Source organism: Phyllobates terribilis, unplaced genomic scaffold (assembly GCF_046119375.1).
Source record: "Phyllobates terribilis strain yellow unplaced genomic scaffold, ASM4611937v1 Scaffold_5__5_contigs__length_657084704, whole genome shotgun sequence".
NCBI classification, from domain to species: Eukaryota; Metazoa; Chordata; class Amphibia; order Anura; family Dendrobatidae; genus Phyllobates; species Phyllobates terribilis.
The window spans coordinates 523,297,339-523,309,984 of record NW_027362765.1 but is presented as its reverse complement, the minus strand read 5'-3'; the positions used below and the strand labels follow the sequence as shown (position 1 = coordinate 523,309,984).

At 38.8% G+C, this 12,646-nt stretch overlaps 1 protein-coding gene across 1 annotated transcript in view; it reads right to left on the bottom strand.

Annotated features, from left to right (window-relative positions):
- Positions 1–4,724: 4,724 nt before the first annotated feature.
- The window catches only part of SPOCK2 (SPARC (osteonectin), cwcv and kazal like domains proteoglycan 2), a 201,136-nt gene continuing 193,214 nt past the window's right edge, over positions 4,725–12,646 (bottom strand). Inside the window, exon 10 of the mRNA XM_073685724.1 lies at positions 4,725–10,451. Coding sequence (XP_073541825.1) covers positions 10,306–10,451 — 146 coding nt within the window. The 3' untranslated portion in view covers positions 4,725–10,305. The remainder of the gene's footprint in view (positions 10,452–12,646) is intronic.

Sequence of the window (12,646 nt, the reverse complement as noted above, 5' to 3'; positions counted from 1 at the left end):
TTGTGCAATTTACAATAGAGATCTGTCATGTAATGTAAGAAGGGAAATCTTTGGCACTGTACTATATATATATTTCTCTGCGGTATCTGTGCATCATGAATCGTGGTATATGTTAAAGGGGCCCACTGAGACTCTTTCGCCCGGGGCCCACAAAAATCTGGAGGCGGCCCTGGATTCAGGGTTGAGGAAAGGATGAATTCTGAAAATATTTTTGAGCTTGAAGCAGTAGGAGGTGTCAAGAGCTTGGATTTGTGGTTTGAAGAATAAGGCAAAATCGTGGGTTACTCCAAGGCAGCGGATTTCTTGGACTGCGGAAGTGTGGTGTCATTAATTGTGATAGATAGATCAGGTAGTGGAGTTAGGTGAGATGGAGGAAAGATGATGAGTTCAGTTTTGTCCACATTGAGTTTTAGGAAGCGAGAGGAGAAAAAGGAGGATATGGCTGATAGCACGCTGGGATTCTGGACAGCAGAGAGATCATGTCTGGGCCAGAGAGGTAGATCTGAGTGTCATCAGAGTATAGGTGGTGGTGAAAGCCATGGGACTTTAAGAGTTGTCCCAGGCCAAAGTTATAGATTGAAAAGATTATGAGTCCCAGGACAGAACCTTGAGGGACACGAACAGACAGAGGGCGGGATGAGGAGGTAGTGTGGAAGTGGGAGAGGCTAAATTTGCATTTAGAAAGGTATGAGGGGATCAAGGACAGGGCAGGGTCTTTGATGTCAAGGGAAGAGTGGATTTGCATTAGGAGGGAGGAGTCGACTGTGTCGAAGGTAGAAGACAGATTTAGAAGGAGGAGTATAGAGCATTGTCTGTTAGCTTTGGCAGTAAGTCGTTAGTAATTTTGGTCAGAGAGCAATGCTGGGCACGGAAGCCGGATTGTAGATTGTTAAACAGTGAGTTAGATGAGAGGTTGTAGGAAAGTTCAGCATGGACATGCTCTTCGAGGAGTTAGGAGGCAAACAGGAGAAGCGATATGGGATGATAGCTAGACATAGAGGTCGGGTAGAGGTATGTTTTTTTCAGGATAGGTGTGATTGTGGCATGTTTGAAAGCACAAAAGAAGGTACCAGAAGCTAATGATAGTTTGAAAAGATGGGTTAGGGATGGGAAAAGCATGGTGGTGAGGTTATGAATTAGGTGAGGTGAGATGGTGTCAAATGCACAAGTGGTGAAATGGGATTTGGAGATGAGCAAGCTCTCGTTCAGTGATTGTGGGGAGGAAGGTTTTGGGGGAAGGGCAGTGGTCTGTTATATGTAGGAGTTGTGGTTGTGCAGTAAAGACTTGTTTTGTTTGGTTGATCTTACTTTGGAAATGTCCGGCAAAGTCTTCTGCAGAGATGAGGGAGGTCAGAGGGGGCAGTGGAGAGCAGAGGAGGAAGTTAAAAGTGTTGAATAACTGTTTGGGGGTGTGGGATTAATGTCTATGTGTCTAACAGGAAGGTTGAGTCTAATTTTAGAAGTCTAAAATAGTTTATGTCATGCAATTTTTCAATAATATATTGCATGGTTGTCATTTTGTAGTAGTACCCAGTGAATGGTATATTGCTGCTATCATTTGCAGAATTTTGTTTTAAGTCACCTATCTTGTCTTGTCATACTTGTTGATGTTTTGTGCTCAAAATGAACTTTGTGCAAAGTCAAATATAGAAAGATGAATTTGGTGCAAACATAAAAAAGTTGCAAAATAATAAAAACTCAACAAAAAAAAATAGGCACAAGTGCAATAATGAATAGGGTCCAGGGTTGCCAATCAATTAATTAGCCAACAGTATACTTGCTGGAATCAGATTGAGGCCACGTTCACACGCTAGTGTGCGGAGTTGTATTTTTATGATTAGAAACGCTTGTTGAAATTTTTTGCATTGAAAAAAAACACTACCATAGTCCAAATAATCATGATACATTTCCATGCTGGTAGCATGGATGCTGACTATTTCAGAACATTTCCTTACAGCTGATATTGATGTGCAAAGAGTATATCTGTAGCTGGTATTGTCATGTCCACATCCTAAGAACCCTTTATTTTACTTCATACTGAGCCCACAATGAACTCCGAGAAATGCCAACTTACTCCATTTAGTATCCGGTAATTATTCCATTAGAGAATAAGCCCTTTTACGTCTTATAAGTATCCAGTGAAAGTGATCCCAGAACAATCATTGCATGTTCTTTTTATTAGTCCTTAAGAGTCATTTTTCGATTTTTCCTTTCTCAACTTTTTTTTTAGTCCGTTCTAGGATAATTCCCTCACCAGTGTAATTTAGCAGCCTCAGGACATGAATATTATGTCAGGGAAGAGCTCTAATTGCTTGTCAAAACATACAAAGTGCTACAAGTCAGGATGATCACCTGTTCTTCCTTGTCTTCTAAAATCAGTAGTTACATGGACACCTCCTGAGTATCTCTTCCTGTAATATAAATCCCATGGTGATGATATTCAATTGATACAAGAACCATCAACAAATGATTAAGCATGATGGTGTTGGTTAGGTGACCCACGTGTGACTTCTAGCATTTGTCAACCGACTTCGCTCAGTATGAAGATTATCGCTTTTTTGACATCATCTGTTCTTCCATATCGAGCAGTCCATAAGATTTCCAATTTTGGCATGATCATAACATACAAACATATACTACACGTCAGCACATTGTGACTAAAGACTACATGAACTCCAATATTGCTATACACGTCAAATATGCAAGGTCCCTTTCACATTGCGCTTATTTTCATGTTTGTAGGCCCCATTGGAGCTTGAGTCCGAACCCCAAGCTAAACGGTGGGACCATAGACTAAAATTGTGCCGACAGTCAATGTGCGCTCTGACATGCATTATGTTCGGGCATGTACACCTACTGGAGGGGGACACTCAGATGTAGTCAACTGCATCTGAGTGTCCGCCTCTAGTAGGCGTACATGCCTGAAAATGATGCACGACAATGCATATGTTGACTCTGTTGGCACCATTATAGAAAATGGCGCCATCGGCGCATACGCCCGAATCCTGTTTTGCGGGGGATTTGGATGCAAGCCCCGACGGAATTACTGATTGTGGACACAAACACAATGTGAAAACACTTTAAGGTACCTAATCAAGATTTGATCAAAAAGTACAAAAGCCATCCAACCACATCAGGTACCTTACAATCTTAACATATATAGCGATATTGGAGTTCATGTATTCATTAGTCGCAGTGTGCTGACACATCGTGTATGTACAGTATATGTTAGTATATTGGCCGCATAGTGTATTTGTTCACCTGTACATTAATTTAATACTAAAGGCGTGCAGGCCGTATTTTTTTGTTGTATACATTGGGGGTATGACCCCCTCCAGGTCTGAGCACTGTTACCTACACATTCTTTCCAGACAAGGTTTTAATTGAGAGCTACGACTGGTTTCCTTTCATTTCCCCAGTTCAGATGAGGCCTACTTTGGGTGAGACATTAATGATATGGACCTTCCATACTTAGGTACACCTTGTTGGATGGTTTTTGCACTTTTTGATAAAAATTGTAACTAAGTACCTTATGGTTTTAGTGTTTATGGCAGTAGTGGAGATTCATTAATCCCAGTGCGTTGACGCATCGTGTATGTATTGTGTTAGTATATTGACCACATAATGTATGTGTTCATTAATATAATACTAAAGGTGTTTGGGCCCTATTTTTTTCTTTTTCTAGCATAATAGAAAAACAGCATTCATATGTCCATTTAATATTTCACTTCTTATTTATTCTGGAATAAAATGTCTTGAAGGTTAGGTTGACACAAGTGTATAAGAAAACATTCAGAGTTTCATCCAGAAAACTCGGACAATTTTTTTTTCACTTGTCATCCGTGTACAATCTGTTTTTTACAGCAGCAACTACTAATCAATTACAGTTTTCTCTTTTACAGAATTGCAATGTATCCTTAATAAACGCATGCTATGCTGTGGTTCCCTATGGTATCCAATTTTTTTTTACATGCCCATAGACTTGTATGGATGAGTCTCATCCGATTTATGCAAGAAAATAGTGTGTGCTGCAATTTTTTTCAAACTTAGATTCACCCCATTGAATAATATTGGCCCGTGTGCTGTTTTTTTCACGGATAGCACACTTGGTTTTGTCTTTTTTTTTTGTTCCTACCTTACGGATGTGTTCTTAGTTTTAGCTTAATTCATCATTTGTGACTTTTCAAATGTCACAATTTTTTTACGCAGTTGTGCTCCAGTTCCCTAGTCAGGTACAAAATCTATTTCTTTTTATGCGCAATTGAAGATTAATGTGCAACATTTCAAATATTATTGAGAGGATGATGAGACTTTATGCTCAAAAACAAAAGATACAAAAAATACCATAAGTATCCATGAATTTGCACCAATTCATTACACATTGAATGCCCATTTTGATGAATTTGACCTTCATGTTTCTACACAGTAAAGTACTATATCAAATCCAGGTTTGTAGACATCATCATTGCTTCTCGTACAAGGTCTCAAAGCCAATTACATAACATTTCCTTACATGTGTTCGTTCCATGGGATATTTATTGTAAAAACCTTGTAATATATAATGTGTGGCCAAATTATTATCATTGGTAGGACAAGGCATCAATGTATTAAATAAAAAAACAACCAAAAACATACCTTTAATTGTCAAAGGATATCTGATCCTATTTTATTGAATACTATCAGACCCGGAAATATTAATTTCAAGGAACCTTGAAACACAAACCTTTTTTTTAATTATTTTTTATTTATTTTAAAAATATGTTTCAACTTTTGCGAGTGTATATCAGTTTCACTGAATCATAGGTAATAGGCAGTTAAAGACACTGTGAGGGTCGCCTGGACTGTGATGAATTATATCGGCGAGCAAGAATCGTTAAACATTTGAACTTGGCGCCCTACTAGTACATATACATTCTAACACTGTTGTTTTACATCTAAATTTACCGAGAGATACAATGTCAGCACTTATAAATATACAAACTGAAGTCCTAGTACCTACACATGGTTTTTATTCTAACTTCCAAAGGTATTGCACATGGTAAGACGTTGTTTTTAGACTAAAGCAGTATTGTGTTTAATCTTTCAGGACTTTAGTTTTTAAGCACAGAATAAAAGAAAAATATTAATACCTTCAAAATACACAATTAGGTATATTAAAGGCTTGTATGGATACATGCATGCAATTGTTCTGCAACCTCCGTAGACATACCTTCTATGTCAACAGGTCCGTACATAAAAAATAAGAATCAAGCACACATGAGACCTGTTTTAGACATTGCCTTTATAATACGACACACTTAGAGCTCTTCCAGATGATTTTATAGGCGGGAGCCTTAAACAGTACATTCATTCATTATTCCATGCAGATCTTAGACAGAACTGGGAGTAATATTCCAATGTCTGAGTGTAATAATTGGTCAACTGGTGTAATCTTTAGATATTGGGTTATTCCTTGACTTAATAATTTCACTCAAGATATTTGTCCATTGTGGCTAAACCAAAGCTCCACTATGTATTCAAACAGAAGGGGAAGTGTGATCAATGGCTGACCAATGCCAGTGATATTCCCAGTGGTGGAAGGGTTCAAGAAACCCATTGACTTACCTAGTAGTAATTCATAATTATAATGTTCCATCCTGCAGGACAGCCATGTAATATAGTTTCCAGACGATGAGAGAATATATTCGAATGGAATTGAATTCTACTCAAATTTTCCATTAATCCACATTCGTTAAAAAGCGGATTTTTTGTAATTTACTTCGGCATGGATTCAGCAAAGCTCCATAAAAAGGTTAAAAATAAAAAAAAACACTTATACTCACCTTACCTCTCACCTCTCCGATCCTTCTGCTCCTCACCCATCACCTGTCTAATCCTCAACACATTTTCTTATCACCGCCGCGAGTGCTGAATCCCCGTGTCTCTTCACACTAGGCTGGGATGTTTCCATGAAGGGTGCAAGGTCATAGCCCTCGTCATGACTTTACACATGCTTGCACAGAACTGGCTCGGGCCTCATCAAAGCTGGAAGTCATAGCCTAGCAAGAAGTGGCCCATGTGTTCAATGCTCACAGTGTTGATTAGATGCGATAAGGACCAGATGAGTGTTGGAGAGGAGTGGAGGGGCCGAGCAGTGAGCGGTCAGCTGAGTGTAAGTATTTTTATATCTTACGTTTATTATGCTATGGGATCTAGAGAGACCCCATAGAATAATAAGGGACATTAAAATAACTTATCTGAAAATTGAATTTCCTGGGAAAATCTGTGTGAACCGACAAATTCAAATTTTGCCTGATCCGCTCGTCTGTATGCGTTACTTTTCTCTCCTGTACAAATTAAACCAGCAAAGCATTGGTATATGGAGAAGAGGTTACCATGATTCCAGAAATACGTTACCTTTTTTGTCCAGTTTATGTCCACTGAAATGCCAGGGCATATGCTGCTTGTAACTTGCATGTGCACTCCAGTACCAAGACCACATGTATATAATGGTCTAATGACTTTTATAACACAACATACAATAATAGTGCCCTGCAAAACACAATCTCCTTCCTGGACTCTATTACTGCTAGTTCACACCAGTGGTTACTTCTCTTCCATTGCCTCCAATTTCAGATATCCTAATCTGATGCTTTAAAATTCTCCAAAGTATTAACTTATGGGATATAAGAGATAATTTAGCATAACTAATAAATTGTAATAGTAGATATAGCTATATGTAATCATTTTGCTTTTGGAGATAATAATTTTACACTCAAAATCCTTCATATAAGCCTAAACGTGAAATGTTTAGGGTCGGAATGGAAAGAAACCCTTATGAGGTGCAATAAATGACCACTGACCAGATTTTACCATTGACCACTAATTTTATTTTTCATTCCAGTGAACCAAATTGGCACATATTTGGATGACGTTATTTTACATATGCCTTCATTTAGTTGAACGGATATTCCTACCTTGGAAATTTTAAGGCATAGCCAAAGGATGTATCATAAATATCTTATTAATGTGGGAATAAAACTCTGAGTCCTGAAGCTATGTGGAGTACAGGGGTCCTCAACACATGGTGGCATCTCACCATACATGTTTCGCCTGGATACCGCAACTGGTAGGTGCTTCACCATTTTGGTAAGGATTTGTGGAAATCCTATTCTCCAGGTACCAGTCCCATAGACCAGCCCACCGTATCTACTAGATATTTGTGGTATATACTGTTGATACAAATGTCTAAATGTCTTACCCAGAAATTAAATGGATAGGTGAGATTAGAAAGCCATGTAACAGCATCATCTTATCCATGGTCCTTGGATATCTCAGCTTGTGCCTATTCAAGTAAACGGTGCTGAGCTGCAGTACTAGAAAAAGCCCATGGACAAGAGGGGTGCTGTTTCTGGAAAATAAGCAGACATGTTTTTCTAACCCTATTCTATATAGTCAAATCTGCAGAGAGAGGCTCATCGATGGAAGATAAAGTAGCTTGAAAGGAATGAATGAGAGATGTGATGAAAAGCCACGAGTTATGAAATGGCATCAATGTGTAATTCTCTGAAATATTCTAATTGATATGGTACCAATTTATGGCCGGGCATTTACATCAAGCTCATACGCATTTCAGACCACAGCGTACGACTTGAAGCAGTAGAAAGAATAAGAGAACAGTCCCAACGGCAGAATATTCTTGGAGGCAGATTGAATATTATAAAGCAACTTTTAACAAGGCTCCCAATACAGTTGTCTGCCAGGACTTTGCAATATTTAGCTGGCAGGATGAAAAGTTATAAGACTAAATGGATTCTTTTGTTAACAAGCTGCTAAGCCGCAGGGGTGGTTAAAAAAAATAAAAAAGGTCCCATAGAAAGTAATTAATTTATACATCCTTTAATAGATCTACAGCATTGCTCTACTTTGATCACCAACTTTTTTTTGTTCTGATACGAATCTTTATAAGATGTAGCATACAAATGTAGAGTATCCAATAAATGAACAATCTCAAGAGAATATAAATGTAAAATGTATATATATGCACATATATTTATCATACAGTGTTTTTGGTCCATGGAAAAGAACTAGGTACTAGGCTGATATTGATTAAAATGTCTGCCTATTTGCTTTGCCTATCAGGTTGATTGAAAGAGTTGGTGGAAATATCTAAACATACCAAAAAATATGTCTGTATCCAAAGGCCCCCATATACATTAGACTAAAGTCAGAAAAAATTACAGACATCGGTGGGATCAGCCATCAGTCTTAGGTCATGTTCACATGGCAGCATTTTGGTCAATATTTCACATTAGTATTTGTAAGCCAAAACCAGAAGTGGAACAATCAGAGGAAAAGTATAAAAGAAAAATTTATACCATTTCTGCATTTTTCTCCCACTCCTGGTTTTTGGCTTCTAAATCTGATGTCAAATACTGACCGAATACTGAACATGTGGCTGTAGCCTAAGGTGTATGGGTCCTCCCGATTCTAACAAGAAGTATCAAAGGCACTGGGTATATTCCTCAATAAACTACTTTATTGATCGCATAATATAAGGTTAAAACCACAATGTTTTGGCCACAGATGGTCTTTATCAAGGAATAAATATTTAACTTTTCTAATTTGTAGCTCAATAAAGAAGGCCAAACCGGTTTTCATTTTATACGTTCTGATCAATAAAGAAATGAAGTGAGGAATATATCTGCAGCCTTGGATATTTTTTGATGGATTTATTGGCAATATGTTGGGGAATTGCCCCAAGAGAACATGGATTTAAGGGATTGTGGGAAGGAAATCTACTATAAACTGGTCCTTCTCATCCGATTCTGTTTGGGGAGAGAAAGATCTGGCCTGCTAAATTTCAGCAACTGATCCTTTTGTTCTCCCTGGAGACAAGCCGCTGCCAGAGGAGTCCAATGATGACTCTCTTATAAAGAACAGGAGATCACTCCAAGCATTCTTGTGTTTGGGGGAGTAGGGAGAGACAGCTGTAGCTATCTAATGTGTAAGGGGGCCCTAGGAAATTCTCTATAACTGGTAATTACTAATCATGTATAGCACATGTTACATTGTATAAAGGGCATTTACTAAATTGGAAAAATATTCAACTTTGTTTTTCCAAAACAGCACCACTCTTGTCTATGAGTTGTGACTAGTATTGCAGGTAATTCCCATTCACTCAGAACTGAGTTGCAGTACCAGTCACAGCCCATCAACAGAATGGGGAAGCGGTGCAGCAGGCCATCTTGTTCTTCATGTATTCTCTTTTATGTTATACACATTTCATATAGATAAAACATAAATAACTGTACTGTCTTTTTCCCATTTTATTGTTGTGTTTTTGTAGAAAAATGTCATATAAATGTTAGACATTTTGTGATAGTGTGTTTTACACTATTGCGCCTCGTGTATGATGAGCGGTTCGTTGTGCCTGCCGCATTTTTCTTTTTGTCACAAGACGTTCGCTGTTGAATATGTTAATTAATTTTTCTGTTGTCAAAGGATCTCATAATATAGAGGGCAAACACATAGAGCACAGTGGATGTAATTGAATAATTCAGTAATTGTGATTACAAGCTGCACATATTAATGAAAGCTGAATATAAATGCGTCAGTATAGGTAGACATCAGCAATACTGTATATCACACATGAAGAGAAAACAACTGTGGATGGTAGCCTACAAATCTGGATGGTGTCCCAAACATTGTGACTTTATACTACAGGTGCTGGGGAGTTTACATTGAATTATCACCAAGCACAAATTTTACATAAATGTCTAATATACAGTCAATGTCTTAAGCCCCAGTAAACACTGGTCATCAAGTTAGACAGAAGTTTTAACATGTAGATATACAGAGATATGTGTTCCTATGGTCTATGTACATAAGCGCACATTCTTTCCTCATCTGTAAACTACAGAAACACTGTTTAGTATATGTCTTTTTTGTTCTCCTGCAGCTAAAAACGAGCTCCTCACCCGAAGAGGAAGAGTGTCCGGGACATGTGTGCTTGATTCTGGAAATAACAAATAGCATAACCCAATGTTAGATTACACGCCAACAACTCCATGTCATTTAAAGGGAAATGAATAAATGTGTTTCTTTTGTCTGTCGTAGCACAGCTCTCAGATTATGGGGAGAAAATGAGCTGCAATTTCAAAGCAGTCAGTCAACAGGCACACTTGCATGCTCACACACACAATTTCGGTTGAAATATAATGTACATTCAGCTGTGTTTCCTGATCACTGTGGCATCTGATTACTAATTACTGCAGTCTTCCGTACTTGGTGGCATGGCCCATACAGGGCTGTGCGGCTCAGGGTCTACCAAATGTATCCTCCATCATCTGCCTCGCCTGTTTCTCCCTCTTCTTCTTCTGCCTCCTCGCCTGCATCTTCTGTTTCTTTTTCTTCTTCATCTTCCCAGCCAACACCGCTACCGAAATCTCCCGAGAATCCAACAACGTCATCTAGTACCAAAACCAAGACAACAGTTTGGTTTCATGATTGAAATTAGCTGACAGGTTAAAAGTGAAAATCTGTCACCATTTTCTTTATCTACATAGCTTCAATATTTTGCTGAGATTCATTTTTTTGAATGATAAAATTCTGTGTACCAGCATCCACCACTTCGAAGTTTACCATACATTGATTCATCATGGAGTTTAATGCACTAAGGGCTTGTTCACATGCTGCTTTTTTTACTGTGTTTTTTTTTCCACACGTTCTTGCTGCGGCAAAAAATGCAACATTTTACGAAAACAGCAAAGTGAATGAGATTTCTGAAATTTCATGCACATGTTGTTCATTTTTTGATTGCAGACACTCATAGTTTTTGCGGCATTTTTTCTGCCAACACTCTGGTTTTTGCTGTTTTGGTTTTCTGCTGAAAATACTCAACATGTGCACATACCCTCATAGTAAGCAGAAAACTCTTATCCCCCCCTTAGTGGTGGTTGTAAGCCATTTAAGATATATATTTCTGTTCCTCTTCAACTTTGGGAAGCTGATACCTTCACACAGTACTTGTCTGTATAAGTGCAGCTTTCCCTAGCCAGAAGAGCTGGTGTAGAAAGCATGCTCGTCCCTTCTAGTGAATTTCCTACTATAATCTGGCATTGGCTTCTTTATCTTGCAGTGTCATTATATTGTCATAATAAAAAATTCATTAATATTTCAGTGCTGATGGTCCCTTCCAAAACCAGAAGTGATAATGTCCCCATCCATCAGTCATCTGATCTTTTTTTTTTACCTTGCAGAGCGGATTCGGGACAGGGCTTATAGGTGCTGGCCCTACTTTAGATAGGGAAAACCTGGTGACAGGTTTCCTTTAAAACACTAACCATTAACAGAAAGTATAACACTGCACCCAGATATCATCCCATATGGAGCACACTTTTGGCTGCTGAAGAAGTTCCAGCTCTGCCCCGATATCTAGAACATGCACTTATACATATATTATATACATGTGCAAAACACACGCATACTGTACAATAAAGGCTCATTGCATTCACATATACTGTAAACACACATATACATATAGAAACTTATTATACATACATTGAGGGACAGTCTAAGGCCCTAATTTATCCTGACTGGGGATGTTCATGCTTGTCTTGACAAGGGGGTGTATCAGAGTAAGTCACTTCAGATTCATTAAGAGATGCACGCCACATAATGAATAAGGAGAGTTTGACAAGTGGTGTGTGTTTCGACACAAATCTTACTCCAGTCAGACTTCTGCGTAAGCAACGTCACAATTCGTCATGAATTAGACAAACTGTGGGGTCACTCCACCATCTGACAGGCTATCTCTTCATGTGTCACAGCTGTCTAACAGCCGTAACACCTGCAGGAGCGGCGACAGTGAATGAAACGCCGAGCACGCCAAAATACTCAGCGAGCACCCGAGCGTGCTCGCCGGAAAGGGTTAATGATACATACACGATCAACACTAGTGCCTAAGACTAAAAACAGTCCTGGAGCACAAACTTCACCAGAACACATACAAATAGATCAGTATATTTTGAAAATGACAGTCACTATTCATGACTTTCTATTTTAATTGTTTGTGGGGCACAGATATTCAGTAAAATGGCAGTTCACCGCATGGCCATTAACACTGAAAGTGCTCTTAGCTGCTGTCGTATGCAAACCAAAATTATCTAAATATTTTAACAGTTTTTAATGGCTGCACCTGTAAAAGTGAACTATAGATGCAAGTTTATAGAAGTTATGTTATTTGTTCCTGAGGTATCTATGTAGGAGTAAGATGACTGTCACAAGTGGGTGATGGGGCCTGGTAGCTGCCAACCCATGTGAGATCACAGCTGACCGGGTCATTGTTTTCCCCTCTCCAGATCTTTTCTTTCTTTCCACATCTTTCCTTTCTCCATTTAGCCCTACACTCATCCTTCACACATTTCCTGACTACACTGATGACTCTCTGCAAAGGCTGACAGCTGTGACGCTATTAAAGGGGAGGAATCAAATACTCAATAATGTAACTGCACTGCTGACCCTTAGCAGAGGCAAGTGCTGACTCTAGCCTGACATTACTGCAGTATTAAGTGGTATCTCTCAAGGGGCAGCACAATGATTCTGCTGCAGGAGGATTGAGCCGCCCGCACAGAACATTGTGACTCTGCAACGCTGGCTAGAGTCA